An 18,411-nucleotide genomic window follows, 5' to 3' on the forward strand; every position below is an offset into this window, starting at 1 on the left:
AACAGAGAGCTGCCAGAGCCCAGGGCAAGGCCAGGCAGGGCACAAGGCAGCAACCCCCAGGGGCTGCTCTGCTCCCTCCTGCCGGCAGCTCCACTCAGCCTTTTGTCCAGGGACAGCAGCGAGATGAGAGCTGACCTCCGGGGGGACCTCCAGACCCGGCCCAGCCCACAGCCTGGCTGCTTGCTGCAGAGTCCCTGGGCAGGAGAGCAGCAGAGGGGTGCTGGGGGGGGAGGAGGAGGTGAAAGGCAGAGCTTAGGAGCAGGAAAGAGCTGCAGTGCTCCTGGGGGAGCAGAGGAGGTGAAGGGGAGAGGAGGGGGTCAGGAAAGCAGGGAGAGGAGGATGTGGTGAGGAGCAGTGGGGGGCACAGCCAGGGCACAGCACAGCCTTGGCACCAGGGATGAAAAAGACCTCCAAGACCATCAGGGCACAGCTCTGGAACATGAAAGAGGCAATGAAGAGGCTCTGAGACATCCAATTTATTACTGGGTGGTGGCTGCTGGGGAGCTGAGCAAACCCCAGCCCTCAGCCAGCAGCAGGGCAGGGTTGGTCAGCAAGCTGCTGGGCCTGGGCCTCAGCAGGGCCTGGGCAGGGGGTGGAGGCAGGACCACAAGGGCAGTCCCAGCCCCACAGCACGTGGCCAGAGCCTCCCCCCAAGCCCCTGTCTGTGGTCACCCCAGAGAAGTGGGATCTGAGCCCCTCAGAGGGGACAGGAGGCATCTGGAGCCAGGGAGGTGGTGGAAGAGCCCACACAGGGGGGATCTGAGCCCCTCAGAGGGCTCATTGGACACCCAGGGTCAGGGAAGTGGAACCCACAGCGGGGGGATCTGAGCCCCACAGCACCAGGGAGGTGGTGGGAGGTGCCCCCATGGCACAGAGTGGTGCTGAGGGAAGGGAGGCTCTGCAGTGCCTGGTTTGCTGTGGGAGGGTCAGTGAGTCCCAGCCCCTGGCCCAGGCACCATCAGTGTGGGGCTGAGGGCAGAATGGAGACCTCCACCCTCCTGGCCAGGCCCAGTAGCTCCAAACACATTCCAGGTGCAGGGCTGGGCCTGGCTGGAAGCTGGGGCTGGGCACAGCCAGCCCAGGACAGTGCCAGGCAGCAGTGATGTGAAGTCCTGTGAGGAGCTGTCAGGCTTCTGTCTGCTGGTGGTGCTTCAGCTGCTGGGGGGTGGCTGCACTCCCCCAGGCTGGGCAGGTGAAGGGCTCCAGATGGTCTGCAGACCCTGAGGGCTTTGATGCCAGCTCCATGTGGGGCTCTGGAGAGCATCTGCTGCCAGCTGGGGCTGGGGCCAGCCCTGTGCTCCGAGCTCTGGCCTGGCCTGGCGGCTCCTCAGTCACTGCTGCTGTCCTCACTGTCTGAATATGCCCCCAGCAAGCCCAGGGAGGAGGAGGAGGTGCTGGTGGTGCCTGTGGGGAAGGAGCCTGGAAGAGAGCAACACCACCAGTCAGGAGCCCTCCCCACTGCCAGCCAAGCCTGCTGGGGACACACAGCCCTGAGGCTCCCAGGGCCTGAGCTCCAGCAGAGCCTCCACTGCCAGCCTGCACTTGGTGGCCAAGGAGCTCCTGTGCTCAGCTGCAGCAAGGGTGGCCCTGCCACTGTCCCCAAGGCCTGGGCTCCCCACCAAGGGCAGGGAGGGAGATCTCCATCAGCACATCTCCCAGACACAGGGCCAGGCCCCAGCTCCCACAGGGCCTGACAACAACAGCAGGGCCTGAGAGGCTCTGGGGCAGAGCCAACCACCCCCTGGGTGCTGCCAGCCCCCTCCCCATGGCCCAGCCCACCCCCAGAGGGGCAGTTACCAGTGCTGGCTGTGGTGCTCTGCTTCCCTGTGCCATTGGGCAGGGCAGGGCCTGGCTTTGGCCTCTTCACTGCCACCAGCCCTGCCAGCTGGGCCTTGCTGCTCAGCTTGCCCACACTGCGCTCCCAGCTCTCCGTCTTCAGCTTCTTACTCTGGGGCTGAGGCTCCTGCAGAGGAGAGCAGGAGGTGTGAGGCTGCTCTGGCCTTGGGGGGCAGAAGGAGGAGAGGGAAAGCACACAGGGAGCAAGAGACAGCAGGGCAGCTGCTGGGAGCAGCCAAGGGGAGCTGCTCTCCACCCCTGCAGAGGCTGCAGCAGGCTGGGGGGCTGTGGGCAGCCTCAGCTCTCCTCACTCACCTCCTGCAGGATGTCTGTAGGTTTAGTTTTGCCCACAGGCCTCAGGTGTGACCTTGCAGGCTCCTCATCAGAGTCAGAGTCCACCAGCAGCCTCCTGTTCTGGGCCTGCTCCAGCATGGCTCTGGGAGGAGAGGCCACACAGAGGGTTAGAGGTGGCCTCTGCCACAGCCAGCAGGGCTGCCTGGGCACCACCCTGTGCTGCCTGCTGGGAGGGCAGCTGGGGGGCAGCAGCACTGCAGCAGCACTGCAGCAGCACTGCAGCTTCTCAGGAGCTCCAGGAGAGGTCATGGCCAGGCAGTGCTCAAGGGCTGAGGCCTGCAGCCTCAGCCAGCTGCTGCTGCTCTCTCCACAGGACACTTCTCAGCTGGGCCAGTGGTCCCCAAATGCCCTCCAGCTCCACCTCCCTGAGCACAAACTGTCCTCAGAGCCTGCTTAAGACCACCTCCCACCCAGCTCCCCTGACCTCAGGGCCCTGGGGCAGGACACTGCTGGGGTGCTGAGCAGCAGGTGAGATGCAGCCCAGCCTGGACACATCCCCCCTGGCTGCTGCCACAGGGACCCTCCCAACCCACTCACCTCAGCTCCTCCTCATCCTCCTGCTGCTCCCTGAGCCTCTGCTCCTCCTCATGCTCCTGGTACTGCCTCAGCATGGCCTCAAAGTCCACATTTGCCTGGCGCTGGTTGAGCTCCTTCAGCTCCTGCAGGTTCTCCAGGACCTCCATCTCCAGCTTGGAGTCCTTGGTTCTGTTCTCCAGCACCTGGGTGGCCAGAGGGGGAGTTGGGCTTGTGTGAGGGAGCAGAGCTGGCCAGCCACCTCCAGCACCACCTCCCCAGGCACCACAGGGCAGGAAGCACTAAGAAGATCATCACCACCATCATCATCATCACTGTGGGGTCTGGACAGGACAGCAACACCTGGGGCAAGATGCAGCCTGTCACAAGCTGCAGCACAGGAGGAAACCTCCTGGGAGCAGAGAGCTCTCTGCTGCCTGCCCTGGGAGCCTGCAGAACTCAGTCAATGGCCACCAAGCCACCTGCTGCCAGGGCAGCAGAGGAGTTTGCCCTCTGCAGGGAACCACAGGACCTAGAATGGTTGGAAGCTCAGCCAGTCCAACCCCCTGCCCCAGGGGGGCAGCCACAGCAGCTTGCCCAGGAGCACAGTGCTCAGGGGGGGTTGGGAGCTCTGCACTCAAGGAGACTCCACAGCCTCTCTGGGCAGCCTGCCCCAGGCCTCCAGCAGCCTCACACCAAACAACTTTCTCCTCCTGCTCAGGTGGAACCTCCTGGGCTCCACTTTGTGCCCCCTGCCCCTTGGCCTGTCCCTGGGCACCCCTGAGCAGAGCCTGGCTCCATCTTTGCAGCCTCCCCTGGGCTCCCTCCAGGACTTCCCTGCCCTCTCGAACTGGGGAGCCCAGAATGGACACAGCACTGCAGATGTGAGCTCACTGAGGCAGAGAAGAGGGGCAGGAGAAGCTCATGTCTCACACCTTCATGGGATTGTTGAGCTCTTCCTCTTCCCTCTCCTTCTGCATCCTCTTCTCCTCTTCCTCCAGGAGCTTCTCCGCCTGGAAGTTGCGGGTGGCGCCGTGCTCCATGGTGTAGTCTGTGTTCTCTGGGTCTGTCTGGGGGAAGCAGGCAGCAAACCCACTGCAGCAGGGCAGCCCTGCTGCAGCCACTGCCTCAGCCACTGCCACTGCCTCAGCCACACACACAGCCACTGCCACAGCCACACACAGCAGGACAATCCCCCCCAGCCCCCCTGCCCTGCCACAGCCACACAGCCACAGGACAATCCCCCCCAGCCCCCTGCCCTGCCACAGCCACACACAGCAGGACAATCCCCCCCAGCCCCCTGCCCTGCCACAGCCACACACAGCAGGACAATCCCCCCCAGCCCCCCTGCCCTGCCACAGCCACACAGACACAGGACAATCCCCCCCAGCCCCCTGCCCTGCCACAGCCACACACAGCAGGACAATCCCCCCCAGCCCCCCTGCCCTGCCACAGCCACACACAGCAGGACAATCCCCCCCAGCCCCCCAGCCCTGCTCCAGCCACAGCCACACAGACACAGGACAATCCCCCCCAGCCCCCCAGCCCTGCTCCAGCAACAAGAAGATGCAGCAACAAGCAACAGGCCCAGGCTCAGGCCCTGCTGGGAGAGCCTTTCCAGGCGGGATTCAGCCCCCAGGGACTGCAAGAACCTGCCCTAGGGAGGCAGAGGCCTGACCTTGAAGGTGATCTCTGCCAGGCAGCGAGTGCACTTGATGTAGAAGCGGAAGATGGGGAGCCCCAGGTAGACCTCGTTCTGCACTGTCTCCTTCCGGGCATTGAACTTCTTCCCCTTGTAGATGTACTCCCCACAGGTCTTGCAGCTGGGGAAGCAGCAGGGCAAGCCCATAGCAACAAGCAGACCAAGAACCCCCCCCAAGGGATTGCTCAGTCCCTGTCAGCCCAGGCTCTGATGGAGGCTTCCTCCCTCTGGGTGGCTCTGCTGCGGGGAGCTCTGGCCAGGCTGAGGAGATTCAACCAGGCCCAGTGCTGAGTGCTGCCCTTGGGCCACAGCGACCCCATGAGTGCTACAGGCCTGGAGCAGAGTGGCTGAAGAGCTGCTGGGTGGAGAAGGAGCTGGAGGGTGCTGATTGATGGCTGCCACTGAGAGCTCAGGTGGCCAAGAGGCCAAAGGCATCCTGGCTGGCACCAGGAGGCCAGCAGGAGTGTGGTTGTCCCCCTCAGGGAATGGGGCTGCTTCATCTGGAGCAGAGGAGGCTGAGGCAGACCTCATTGCTCTCTGCAGCTCCCTGAGAGGAGGCTGGAGCCAGCTGGGGGCTGGGCTCTTCTCACATGCAGCAAGTGACAGGGTGAGAGAAAACAGCACCAGGTTGTGCCAGGGGAGCTTCAGGTTGGGCATCAGGAAAGGGTTCTCAGGCACTGGCCCAGGCAGCTGGTGGAGTCCCCCTCCCTGGGGGTGGATGTGGTGCTGAGGGACACGGCTTGGTGGCAGCAGCTTAGCAGCAGTGGTGGCACTGTGAGCTCCAGATGAGGGGCTGGACTTGATGACCTCCAAGGTCTCTTCCACCCTCCCCACTCCCAGCATTCCACAATGCCACCCTCAGCATCTCTTCCCTCTCCCTCAGCCCTCCTCCTCTGCTCTGGGTCACCCTTGATGGCTGCTGGCAGCAGCTCCCCTGCAGGCCCGGGGCGAGCTGCCCCTCCCCCAGCGCTCTCACCGCATGTTGAAGGGGGCCATGAGCCGCACCACATACTGCCGATCCTTGGGGAGCTTGAGCTTGGGGATCTTAGCTGGGTCGAAGTCTGGAGGGTAGTATTTCTAGAGAGACAGAGCAGAGGTGGCTGTGTGCTGGCTCTGGGGTCACTCAGAGGGGTGTCAGCAGCGTCCCAGCTGCCATACCTAAGGGATCAGCTTCCCACAGCACGGCCCAGCGTGCCCCCCAGTGTCCACCACCCCCTGCCAGAGCCACGCGCTGGAGGGTGCCTGTCTGTCTGTCCACCCTCGGACCCAGCCCACCCCAACCCTTGCATGATTTTAGGGCCTCTCGCCCCTGCCAGCCCCCTCAAGCACTGCTGGGTGTTCCCAGCCTGGCGATCCCCAACCCAAGCGCCCCACTCCCAGCCTGAGGGTCGTCTCAGGGTTCCCTCTCCACCTCAGGACCCCTTTTCCACCTCAGTACCCTCAAACCGACCGGGGCCTCCCAAGCCCCGCCGCTCTCAAGTGCTGCTGGCTGCCCCCAGCTTGCAGATCCTAACCACCCCCTCCCAGCCCGCGGCTCCAGAGCCCCCTCTGCACCTCAGCAACACCCAACCGATCGAGGACCTCCCTCCGCGACCAGAGCCCCCTCCCCAGACCCAGCGCGGCCTGGGGACCCCCTCAAACTCACGTTCAACACTTTCCGCTCCGACATGGCTGCAACCTTCCCCGGCCACCGGCGCTTCCCACCGACAGCCCCCGCGCCGCCAGGCACTTCCCGGAACGCGGCCCCGCCTCCCTCCGCCGCTCATTGGCGAGACCAGCCAGTTCTCGATTCCTATTGGCTAATTTCGCTGCCTGTCAGGGAGCTCCGCCCGCTGCCACCGCCCCGCCGCTAAGGGTCCGTCGGTGCGCCCGGGGCCCCACAGAAAGGTTCCGCTGGCTCTGCCCTGCCAGGCACTTCGGGGTCGGTTTTCTGGGTAGGAGAACGTTAAATGAACTGTCCCTAATTTAGCTAATTAGCGCTGTCGGGGAGGGGAGGAGGAGATCTTGTTGGCGAGTGCTCTGCTGCCCTCCCAAGTGAAGAGGAAACTCGCTAAGCGTTTCCTGCTTTAGTGTTTCATGCTCAAAGCTGAGGATCCAGGCTCCTCCGCGCATGGTTTCCTGTCCTGGGGTCGTGGCTGGTCCTTCCCTGCTCAGAAGTTAGTTTATTGCTGTGTTTTGTTTAAAAAAAAAAAAGAGAAAAGACAACAGAAAAGAGCCAAAAGTAAAGGCTGTGAGAGCGTCCTGCAGGGCTGTCCTGGAGGGCAGGAAGGAGTGGTGAAATTGGTTTTTTTCCTCTCAAATACCAGCGCTGAATCCTGCCCTGGAGGAAGAAGCAGCAGGAGGCTGGAAACTCCTTAATTTCTTGCCCCCTGCCAGGCAGGAGCTGATGCTACAACTGCCAGAGAGGAGGTCAGAGCCGGGGGGGAGTTGGTCTCTTCTCCCCTCAGCAAGCGACAGGATAAGAGGAAATGGCCTCAGGGTCAGGTTGGATACCCCAAGAAATGTATTCCCTGGAAGGGTTCTCCAAGCCTGGCCCAGGCTGCCCAGGGGGGTGGCTGAATCCCCATCCCTGGAGGGGTTTAAAATCCGCAGAGCTGTGGCGCTGAGCTGTGCTGAGCACCAGGCTCGGTGGAGTCCGGGAACGGTCGGCTTGGGTGATCTGAAAGGTCCTTTCCAACCGAAACCATTCCGTGATGCGATGCCCGTGACCGAGGAAGAGCCTTGAAGGCCCTGAAGGAGCTGGACCCTCAGCCTAACTGCTCCTGCCTCCCTTGGGGCAGCCTGTAAGGACAGGGCGCACTAAGCTCCTTCCCCAAGCCGGTACCAGCTCCTCACGGCTCCCCTAGTCGGTAGCAACCCCTCACAGCCGGTAACGGCCCCTCAAGGTGGTACCGGCCCCTCAAGGTGGTACCAGCCGCTCCTGCCGGTACCGGCCCCTCAAGGTGGCACCAGCCGCTCCAGCCGGTACCGGCCCCTCAAGGTGGCACCAGCCGCTCCTGCCGGCACCAGCCGCTCCAGCCGGTACCGGCCCCTCAAGGTGGCACCAGCCGCTCCTGCCGGCACCAGCCGCTCTAGCCGGTACCGGCCCCTCAAGGTGGTACCAGCCGCTCCAGCCGGTACCGGCCCCTCAAGGTGGCACCAGCCGCTCTAGCCGGTACCGGCCCCTCAAGGTGGCACCAGCCGCTCCAGCCGGTACCGGCCCCTCAAGGTGGCACCAGCCGCTCTAGCCGGTACCGGCCCCTCAAGGTGGTACCAGCCGCTCCTGCCGGCACCAGCCGCTCTAGCCGGTACCGGCCCCTCAAGGTGGTACCAGCCGCTCCTGCCGGCACCAGCCGCTCCTGCCGGTACCGGCCCCTCTCAGCCAGTATCGCCCCCCCCCGGGGACCCCTCAGGCCGCGGCTTTCCCGCCCGCGGCGCGCGGGAAGCGCGGCCCGGCAGTGCGCCTGCGCGGCGCGGTCCCGGCATGCCCCGCGCGGCGCTCGGGGCGGGCTCGGCTCACACAAAGGCGCAGCGCTGGGAAGATGGCGGCGACGGCGGCGGTAGCGGCGGCCATGGAAAATGCCGGCGTCAAAATGGAGGAACCGGCGGCGGCTCCGCCCACGGTGGTGGTTCCGCCACCGCCTAACGGGGCCGGCGGTGCCGGGGATCAGCCTCCCAAGAGGTAGGGTGGCCGCGGTGAGGTCGCGCCGCCGCCGGGGCCTGCCGCGCCGCATGCGGCCTGCGCGCCGCGGGCCCGGCCTGAGCCCGGCCGGGGAGGGGAGGCCGGGACCGGGGCCGCCGCGCACGGAGGAGCTGTTGGTGGGAGCCGGGGTTGAGGCCGGGGCCGTTAGTACGGCGCGGGCCGCTGCTCGCCGCGGGAATCTGGGCGCGGCCTGCCCGCTGTGGGCGCGGAGCCGCCCCGGGAGGCGAATCCCCAAGCTCCCGCCCGCAGAGATTGGAGCGGGGAAGGAGCCGGTCCCGGGGCCTGGGGGCCTGCGGTACGGCAGCCAGGGAGATCCTGAGGAGTTCTGTCTTTATCGGTGAAGAAATATTTCTGCAGAGCCTTAGTGGACGACCTAGAGCCTTCCCTAAAGCTACATCCTGTGCCAGAGGGCTGAAATTAATTAATTCCCTTTTCCCCCCTCACTCTTATTAAGGGCAGAGTGTAATAGCAAAGCCCTTCTTGGGCAGTCATCTTCCCTGCCCATGGAGGAGGGTTGGAACTCGATTTTTAAAGCCCTTTCCAATCCAAACTGTTCTGTTATCTGTGCTTCTCTATGGTGGTTGATGGTCCACTTGTGGAGTGGGCTAGGAGCACGAGAGAGATTGGAGTAGGTTGCCCAGGGAGGTTGTGGATGCTCTTTCCCTGGGGATGTTCAAGGCCAGGCTGGATGAGGCCTGGAGCAGCCTGGGCTGGTGGGAGATGTCCCTGCCCATGGCAGGGGGTTGGAGCTGGATGCTCTTGAAGGTCCCTTCCAACCCGATCCGTTGTATGAATCTTTGAGGTAAGTGCTTGGAGAGGGAGAGTTTGGAGGTGATGCCAGGCACTGCCTGAGGGTTGTGTGGCTGCCAATAGAACGTTACAGAAACGGAAAGGAAAGCAACAGAGGTTACAGTGCCTGGCCTGTAGGTGTGGGGATGATGAGCAGGAGAAGCTTGAGCTGCTTGCGAGTTCCCTGTGCTAATGCCAACCTGGCTTTGGAAGAGCTCATAGCTAGCAAAGCCTTTTCAATGTGAAACGAGGGCAGCATTTTCCTCAGTCCATTTTTGGCCCCAGGCATCCAACGCTGTGGCTGATAAGCATCAGCGTTTTGAACCTGCTGTTCTGTGAGTGAGGTTTCAGACCTGAGGTCAGATTGCTGTATCTGCTCCTCCTGCGGTGTGCTCCGGCGCTGCCTTGCTTGGGCTGTGGTTGTCCCCGCCCAGAAGCTGCCGGCTCTGAATCACCCAGGCTGGCTGCACGCTCTGTACTTAACTGGAGGCAGAATGGTTTGATGAGGTGAGGATGGGCTGTCTCAATTGGAGAAGGGATCCACAGTTTCCTCTGCTTCCCGGGGGGGTTTGTAATGCTGAGGGCGATAAGGAGCCTTGAGTGGAAGGTGCTGTGGCTTGGCTGAATTCTTTACGTGTGTATCAATGCTTGAGGGGATTTGAAGTTGACTTGGGAGCCTGAAATGCAAACAATGCTAAATATGACCCAGTGTGTGCCCAGGGGGCCAAGAAGGCCCCCAGCAGCCTGGCTTGGATCAGCAGTAGTGTGACCAGCAGGACCAGAGCAGGGATTGCTCCCCTGTACTGGGCTCTAGTGAGGCCACACTGAGTACAGAGCTCAGTTTTGGAGGCCTCATTCCAAGGAGGACACTGAGGGGCTGGAGCAGGCCCAGAGAAGGGCAACCAAGCTGGGGAAGGGTCTGGAGAACAGGGCTGGGGAGGGGCAGCTGAGGGAGCTGGGGGTGTACAGCCTGGAGCAGAGGAGGCTGAGAGGAGACCTCCTTGCTCTCTGCAGGTCCCTGAGAGGAGGCTGGAGCCAGGTAGGGGTTGGGCTCTTCTCATTTGGAGATGCCCCAACCCCTCAGCATCTTTGCAGCTGGACACTCTCCAGTAGTTGCTTTCTCCTTTGGCCTGGGGAGCTCAGAACTGGACCCAGTGTTGCAGATGTGCATTTAGCTGATGTATTCTCCTGAATTCTTCCTAAAGCTGTGCTGGCAAATCTTCTCAACCAGCACAAAGGCTTCTAATTGGATTAGTTAAGGAAGTCCTGTCAGGCTGAAGCTGCAGTGTTTTGCTGTCCTGCTGTTTTAAATGCTGCTCTTCAGGGGCAGTTGCCTCTTGGCCAGACCTGATCTGGGTTGAGAAATCATCTTCCTGACTGTCAACTTACTGACCTGTTAGGGCTGTGGTTCTGAAATGGTTACAAGAACTTGGGCTGCTCAGAGGCTTTGATTTTCTGCTTTGCACAACCTCAGTTAATTGGAGGAGGGATTTAGGGAAAAGAGTGGTTAGGAAGGAGTCCTTGAGCTGTAGGAGTCGCTGCCCTGGCTGTGCAGTTTGGTGCAGGATTAGCTTTTGTTAGAGTTCCTCCAGTGGAGGATTAGAAGTGTGGTGGGTTGAGGAGTTCTGGGAGTTTAAGGTGTTTAAGGGGAAAATGAATAGGGTGGCCATCTGGTCTGGAGTAGGATCATGAGGAGACTGATCAAGGCTTGGGAGGTATTAGAGATTCAGTAAGGGTGGTGAGATGCCAGAACAGGCTGCCCAGGGAGGCTGTGGCTGGCCCCTGCCTGGGGGTGTTCAGGGCCAGGGCTGGATGAGGCCTTGAGCAAGCTGGGCTGGTGGGAGCTGTCCCTGCCCATGGCAGGGGGGTTGGAACTGGATGGTCTTTAAAGTCCCTTCCAACCCAAGCCACTCTGTGGGTTTTGTGACATCAGCCACTTCAGTGTTGGAGAAGGGTGGAGGAAGATGCAGGCTGTTCCCGAGCCCAGGTGGCTGCTGGCAGGAAGACTTCGTTGCCGCGCAGCCTGTGGCGCCGGTCCCGCCTGCCTGGCTCTGGCTGGAAGGTGTCCAGTCTCGCCAGCAGCCTGAGCAGGGGAGTTATGCAAGCTTTGCTGGGGCTCTGGGCGTGCAGGCAGCGCTCCTGGCGGGGCTGGCGTGGCAGGGGCGGGCGGGCAGCGCGGCTCACCTCTGCGACTGTCTCTCTGCCTGCAGCGACAGCGACCGGCCGAGCCAGAACGAGAAAAGGAAAGAGAAAAGCGTCAAGAGAGGAGGAAATCGCTTTGAGCCCTATGCCAACCCTGCCAAGAGATACCGAGCCTTTATCACTAACATCCCCTTTGATGTCAAGTGGCAGTCCCTGAAAGACCTGGTCAAAGAGAAAGGTAATGTGCAGCTCAGGAGGCCGAGGGCCGGCTGCCGGCCGGCGCGTGGCTCGCTGCGTGGCTCGTCCTGCGAGAGCTGCCAGCTCTGGGTGGACTCCGCTGACACGAGCTCTGGAAAGAGGTGGTCTTGAAGCCTTTTTGGGTGCTGCAGAGCATCTGCTCCCCGGCAGCCTTCCAGATGGCTTTGTTCTCTAGAGGCATGCTGGCATAGTGCTTCAGTGGAGAGCTGAGAGGACTTTTTTTAGAGGGCATGAACTGAGCCTTTGGTCAGGTTTTAGCCTTGACATGCAGCACAGCTTTGTGAAGCATTTGAATGCCTTTAGGGTGAGGGAGGTAGGTGGTTACTGCAGATCTGGGGCGTGTGTGTATCTGGCTGTGTCCCCACACCGTGCAGTGACCTGTGCTTAGCTAAAGATCCCTGCTGCTGTTTGACAGCAGTGAAATGTATTCAACCAGAAACATCAGGTTTGTGCTTTGGCATCTGCTGCAACCCAGTCAGGGCTCTGGAAATCCTCTTCCTGGTGTTCCCTCTCTCCTCACTTCTACTCATCTGACCCATGTGAATGGGAGCTGCCTCAGTGTTGCTGACCTTAGTGTTTTCATCTCTTGGAGAAGATGAAGTGGAGCCAGCCACCCTCAGGTGGTGACGTGTCTAAATGTAGAGTTATCTCTTTAAGCTGCTGAGTTTTCAAGTCACCTTGGCAATGCAGTGGAGTGGCAAGGCAGTGCTTGGCTTCTCCATCCTTAAAATGTCTCCAGAGCACTTCAGAGTACCCAAGAGAACCATTCCTCTTGTGGGTCACTTCTAAAATCCACTTCAGCAGTCACCAGGGTCTCAGTGTTCACTTGTGTTTGAGCTAGGTGAGGAAAGAGAGTTCATGTCTGCACCAGGGGTGGCCTAACCAATGGGGAACCAAACCTCCAAAGGGTATGAAAGTGTTTTGTCTTTGGAGGCCAAGTGGGACTTGGCATAACGAGCTGCAGGCCTCTGAGCCCTGGGAAGCTTCCTCACGAGAGGCTGTGGAACGTCGATGCTTGGAGGTTCAGCAGTGGCTTTCTGTAATGTGAAGAGTTGCAGGCTGCAGAGCTGCTTGAGCAGGCCCTGATTATGAACAGCCCCTTGCCTGGAACTCTGCTTTCCCTTTGCTGCCCCAGCCCCACGGGTCCCAGGTGCCTCTCTGTGTGTTGGATGTCTGTAATTACTTTTAAGCACTGTGTTGAATTCCCTTCCAAGTGTCTTGTGGTTTCTCTCCAGTTCACGTGGATGGAAAGAGTCCGGGGTGAGATTGTTTCCTGCCTTGCTGTTCAGCTGCTCATTCCAGCAGATAACTCCTAGGGGAACGTTGCAACCTCCTCCCTTCTGTCCTCAGGGCTTTGTTATGCTAACCCTGGTGCAGCCTTGCTGGTGGTTTTTTGGGCCTGCTGGTTCCCCGTTGCCAGCGGTGTCGATTTGCTGCGTGGTTGTGAGTCACTCCGAATGAGCCACCCACTCCTAACCCAGCTGCTGCTCTGGTGCTGTGCTTGGCCTCCCTCCCATCGGTACTTTTGGTAGTTCCAAGAACCAGGAATGTGACTGTGGCAAAAGCTGAACGTTGGAATTCTTTTGGCTTGCAAGAATCGGGGTCTGGAAGCACTTCCAGGCCGAGCCTCGCCGAGGCGTTTGGCAGCCCGAAGGGTTAACCATAGGTGGTCCGTGGCTGCTCCAGGGCTTGGCAGCCCAAAGGGTTAACCATAGGTGGTCCGTGGCTGCTCCAGGGCTTGGCAGCAGTGAAGACTCTCCTTTATTTAAGCTGTTAGCAGCAGGTTGCTGGAAGGAGGAGGAGTTCCCTCCCTCGGCTGGTTGGTGGCAGTAAGTATTGGGTTAGGAGCCCACGAGCTCGGAGGTCTGGCTCGTGTTTTCTGCAACCTGGTTCTCCTCAGGTGCTTTTACAGTCTGAAAAGGTGATGCCTCTCCAAGAGGAACTTCCCTTGGTTCAGCCATTCCAGTGTGTTTGGTGGTGACACTCAAATTACAGGTATGCAGTAGGGTGGAGGTTTAATTAATGCCATGAACAGATGTTCTTGTTTCCAACTCCCTTGTCTTGGCTGGCAAGCCCCAAGGGCCCTGCTGCAAGCGAGGTGGTTGAGCTGCATTGCTAACTGGCAGTTGGTGAATGGCTTCAGGAGGAGGCAGCAGTTCTGCAGCAGCTAAGTGGACTCTTAAAATGATGGAATGTTAAGTAGCTGTCTTAACCTGTCCCCCCCCCCATCCAAAACGGCTCTGCCTTGAAGGAAAAGGGTTGTGCTTCACAGCAGCTGGCAGTGGTGAGGTGAGACCCACCTCATAAACAAGAGCTTGAGAGATTCTCCTTTGGGTAATCCAGCACTTAGTGTTTTAAGCCCTCTTGCCTGCCCAGAGCAGCAGGGTGACAAGGAGAAAGCTGTCAAAGGAGGCAGTAACTGTACAGCAGTCAATGCCAGGCTCATGTCACATTCACAGACCCCAGGGAGAGTTTGTTTTCACCTGGCTGTGCCCACATTGACATAGGGCAGTGCTGTGGCACAGAGTAGGGTGTGTTGACCTCTTCCTATCAAAACCTGAACATGTGAATGGATGGGAGGAAAAGCAGCCAGAAAGCTCTCCCAGCCTAAACTCTCTGAAGAGCAGCAGCTGCTCAACTTGATGTGCTGCCTTCTCTCTTGCTCCAGCCCCAGAAATGTTTGAAGCTTTTGTGGCCTCCTAAAGATGCTCCTCATGCCCTCTTGCTGCTGTTCTCCATCCCAGATGTTAGTTGAGCACTTCTGTCACTCCAGTGCTAACAGCTCTTCCTCCAGTACCCCAAGACAGCTGCTGCTGCAGAGGCCCCTGGGGCCTGGTGCTGATGATTCTGTCACAGTGTGGCCTGCAGGCTGAAGTTTTAGGTGGACAAAGAGAAGGATGATAAAGCAGAATGGAAGTGCAGTGCCACATCTGACTTGTGCCCCTTATTTCAGTGGATACTCTGTTTTCCTTGACCTTCAAGGAGGCACTGACCTTCCTCATGGCTGCAATAAACTTCTCTTCCTCTTTAGTGCTTACCTTTGACCCTGTAGGCCAAAGTAGTAATTCATAGAATTCCAGATGGGTTTGGAATCTCTCCAGAGGAGACTCCCAAGGTCTCTGGGCAGCCTGCTGCAGGCCTGCAGCACCCTCACACCAATGTTTCTCTTCCTGTTCAGGTGGAACTTCCTGGGTTCCAGTTTGTGCCCATTGCCCCATGTCCTGTCCCTGGGGACCACTGAGCAGAGTCTGGCCCAATCCTCTTACCCCCTTAGACCTTTAGCTCTTGCTGAACATTGCTCAGCTCCCCTCTGGGGCTGCTCTTCTGCAGGCTCTCAGCCCCAGGGCTCTCAGCCTTTGCTCCTCACAGAGCTGCTCCAGGCCCCTCAGCAGCTCTGTAGCCAACTAACTTTGGAATGAAGCTTCCCCCCCTCTGTTTCTGTGCCCCTCCTCCTGCTGAGACTTGCCTCTGCCCCTTCACACCTTTCAGAGCTGCTTGGTTTGCTGCTAACGATTAGAATCATGTTGCCAGGCTTTGGAATCTTCCAAGCTGACATTGTGTCTGAGCTTGTTGTTCAGTCACTTCCCAGACATGGCTTCAGGGCTGGGCGAGTCCATCTGAGCCATGCCTCAGGTCACCACAGGGCTGTTCTTATCCCAGCTGCCTGGGCAGTCAGTTGGAGAGTTCTGACAGCCCAGCCTGACTTGCACACCTTAAATTTCTGTGCAGATAAACTCTGGGAGTCCCAGCACACAGTGGGTTGGAAGGAGCCTCTGGAGCTCACCCACTCCAACCTCCCTCTTCCACTAGGGCACCCACAGCAGCTTGCCCAGGAGCACAATGGCCAGGTGGGGCTGGAAGCTGTGCAGAGGAGATTCCACAACCTCTCTGGGCAGCCTGCTCCAGGCCTCCAGCAGCCTCACACCAGAGGAGTTTCTCCTCATGGTCAGGTGAAAGCTCCTATTTATTTTCTGCAAGTTTTATCTCTCTTTGGAGGCTGGAACAGTAAGAAACTTGAGTTCCTTAAGTAGGAGTCTCTTGTGCTTGAGTGGAATTTCTTCTCTTGTGGTTACAGGATCAGTTTCCTGACCCAAACCAACTTCTCCAGCAGGAAGAAGAGCTGCCTGGATCACTGTGAGGTGCCCTCTGGAGCAGGTTCATTGCTGTTGGTACTTTTCCATGGCTAATTGCCTCTGCAACTGTCTTAGGCTGCCCTTGGCTGCTCCTCTGCTTTATCCCAGGGCCTGATCTTCTGATGCAATGTGGGCTGGCATCTAGAAAAAAGCCAAGTAAACATTACCCAGCTTAAAGTTTCCTTTGCCAGCCTCAAACCATCTCCTGGAAGAAGCATTGAGTTGGTTTAGGTGATTTTTTTTCAAGGCATTTTAACTGGGGGTGTTGTACTCTGGACTTGCTGTCTTGGTTACTGAGCTGTTAAAACTATTTGTGTTATTCCCTTCCCCCTTGCTTCTTAAAATGTGGCTGGGTTAGGAGGTTCAGGTGTCCTGAGAAGGAGTACAGCCACCTCAGGATGGATATTTAGCCTTTAACAGAGGTGTCTCTGAGGCTTGACTGTGAAGCACTGAGCACAGCTGGCACGCAGCAGGCATTTCCAAGTGACAACCAATGGCTGCTGGGACAGACTCCTGGAAATCTCAAGGTTCAGAGAGTCCTCTCCACAAGGCAATGTTAACTTCTCTTGAATGCCTTGCATTCAAGCTTGGCAGACTCCTTAGGAAGGGTTTGTGTGGATCTGAAGTAGCAATTGGAGCTGAATTGGTTGGCAGAGGAGAGCCCTCGGTCTCGGGGCTCAGGAGCGTTACTAGGAGCAGAGTCAGACTTCTGCCCTGTGACTTTCTGGCCTCTGTGCCATGCAGTGGGTTTGTGCTGTAGGGAGCTGGGGGAACTTGTTGTCTTCCTACCTAAACTGTTGGCTGACATTTACATTCTTGCTCCCAGCTGGCTTGGAGTGGCTGCTGCCGTTGATGGATGGCTTCAGAACAGCTTAGTGGGTGCCGAACGTTTGGCCTGGGGACAGCCACTGAGGAGCAGGCCAGGAGGGCTTTTTGCAGTGCAGTCCCTATTGCTACACAAACAATTCCATGTGCACTCAACCCTGCTCAGACTGCAGGATGGGGCTCACTTTGTTAGGCTTTAATTTAAGAGAGATTGTTTAGCTGCCTCACTAATCAGTGGTGAGCACTCTGCCCTGTCCTTTTTAAAGGGACTTGCTCCTGAGCCTCTCCCAGTCCCAAACACCACCCTCATTAAAAACACAAATGGATCCAAGTTGATTTATTCTTTGCCTGGAATGCTGAGACTGCTAAAGTATTCTTCTAACTAAGAAATAGAGGTATTTCTTTCTTTTTAAGTAGAGATGGGGCTCTCGAGTGTGAGGCTCCAGTTCCATGCTCAGAGTGTGCTGTCAGTGTCCAGGCTGGCTCAAGCTTTCCCACACGGGCTGCTTTCTACCTTGCAGATCAATGCCACTTGGAATCCTTCTGGCTTCACCTTCAAAACTTGAGACTTCTAACCCAAACAGAAGAGTCAGAAATGGTCATTTTTGATTCTTCTGCATGCCAGGCACTTCAAAGGCAGCAGCCACTTCAGCAGTTGTATGCTGGAGGTCCATGGTTGTGTGGTCATCAAGAGGCAATCCTGATTTTGTGAGGAAAGGTGCAGGTGTACTTTTCCAGCCCTTTTGTCATGAGAGCAAACCCTGGCAGCCTTCAAAAACAACTTCTTGAAGCTTTCAGAAGAAACAAACCCAACTTTTCTTTGCTGGTGGCTTCACAAAAGGCTGAAAACCTGCTGAGGTAAATGGTAGGCAGTGAGTGATCTCTTGGTGCAGGCTGGTTCCCTGTTTGGGAGTTGAAACGCAGAGGGAAGCTACTAACTGGTTAGGTTCTGGAAGTTGAAACCCAGAGGAGAGGAAGTAACTATTTCTGTTTGGAAGTTGAAATCCAGAGGGGAAGCAACTAACTGATTAGGTACTGGAAGTTGACATCCAGAGGAGAGGAAGTAACTATTTCTGTTGGGAAGCTGAAATCCAGAGGGGAAGCAACTAACTGTTTGTTTAGGTTCTGGAAGTTGAAATCCAGAGGGAAGGAAGTAACTGTTTTGGTTCTGGAAGTTGAAATCCAGAGCAGAGGAAGGAAGTATTTCTGTTTGGAAGTTGAAATCCAGAGGGGAAGCAACTAACTGTTGAAGTTCTGGGCAGCAGAGAAGCGAAGGCAGCTTGCTCTCGCAGACTTCCCCATGGAGTGGGATCGCCTCCAGCCAAGAGCAGGCATTAAGCCTAGGGACGCCGCAGTGGTGGCAATAGCTGGCTTTGGAAGTGGAGGAGAATCAAGAACATGCCTGAACTGTTTGAAGCCTTTACTGCATACCTGTAATTGCCCAGTTTTGTGGTCTGGAGAGAGCAGGGAGTGTTTCTGGGCTTTCTTTTAAGGCAGAGGCTCCATGCACGGTCGTTGATTGTTCTAAATTCCCATTGTTTTCTTGGCTTTTCTCCCTTGGTATCTGTGTCGTCTGGAATCTGATTTGTAGTTGGTGAGGTAACATACGTGGAGCTCTTAATGGACGCTGAAGGAAAGTCAAGGGTAAGTGTCTGAGAGCTTTCTTCTGTGGATTTTCTACATGACAAATGTAACTTGTGCACGGTGGCCTGGAACCAAAGCCAGTCAGGAGAGGCAGGCAGGCGTCCAGCGCCTGGCGGTTAGAGCCCGGGCGTGCTCAGAGCTGCCGCTGGGGAGGGGAGGAGGTGGGCTGGGGCCTCGGAAGCGGCGTCAGCCAGGGTGGTCTTCCACTGCGTTCAGTTGGTGTTGGCTGTTTGAACGAGCCAGGGACCCTAGCAGCACGTGCAGAGTGGTCATGGCAGAAGTCCTCCTGGTGCTTTGGAGAACGTCACTGGAGCGGTTCGCTGGCTTGTGGTTAAGGCCAGGGCGCAAGCAGCAGGTTCTGTACACCCCCCCGTGCCAGGCGCCCCCCGGCCGGCCCCACGCCTGCACCATTGCCTTCAGAGGGAGCCAGGGCCTTTAGTCAGCATCGTAGCAGGGAGGAGAAAAGCAGGAGCCACGCTTAACTGTCCTGGAGGAGATGGCTGTAGGGTGAGAGCTCATGGGCAGGGCTTTGC

The 18,411-nt window shown here is 58.3% G+C and overlaps 2 protein-coding genes across 2 annotated transcripts in view; one reads left to right on the forward strand and one right to left on the reverse strand.

Moving 5' to 3' along the window:
- Positions 1 to 868: 868 nt before the first annotated feature.
- Positions 869 to 6,105, reverse strand: YJU2 (YJU2 splicing factor homolog). Its single transcript, XM_009901050.2, has 8 exons — positions 6,051 to 6,105; positions 5,382 to 5,482; positions 4,382 to 4,526; positions 3,639 to 3,773; positions 2,728 to 2,909; positions 2,152 to 2,272; positions 1,798 to 1,963; positions 869 to 1,419 (listed from the first exon to the last, which is right to left on the reverse strand). The coding sequence occupies exons 1-8, from the start codon at positions 6,072 to 6,074 to the stop codon at positions 1,328 to 1,330; spliced, it is 966 nt and encodes a 321-aa protein (XP_009899352.1). The 5' UTR covers positions 6,075 to 6,105; the 3' UTR covers positions 869 to 1,327.
- Positions 6,106 to 7,918: 1,813 nt separating this feature from the next.
- TIMM44 (translocase of inner mitochondrial membrane 44) overlaps positions 7,919 to 18,411 on the forward strand; it is a 39,256-nt gene continuing 28,763 nt past the window's right edge. The window contains exon 1 of the mRNA XM_054174807.1: positions 7,919 to 7,928. Within this exon, the coding sequence (XP_054030782.1) occupies positions 7,927 to 7,928 (2 nt within the window). The 5' untranslated portion in view covers positions 7,919 to 7,926. The remainder of the gene's footprint in view (positions 7,929 to 18,411) is intronic.

This window comes from Dryobates pubescens, chromosome 31 (genome assembly GCF_014839835.1).
Source record: "Dryobates pubescens isolate bDryPub1 chromosome 31, bDryPub1.pri, whole genome shotgun sequence".
NCBI classification, from domain to species: domain Eukaryota; kingdom Metazoa; phylum Chordata; class Aves; order Piciformes; family Picidae; genus Dryobates; species Dryobates pubescens.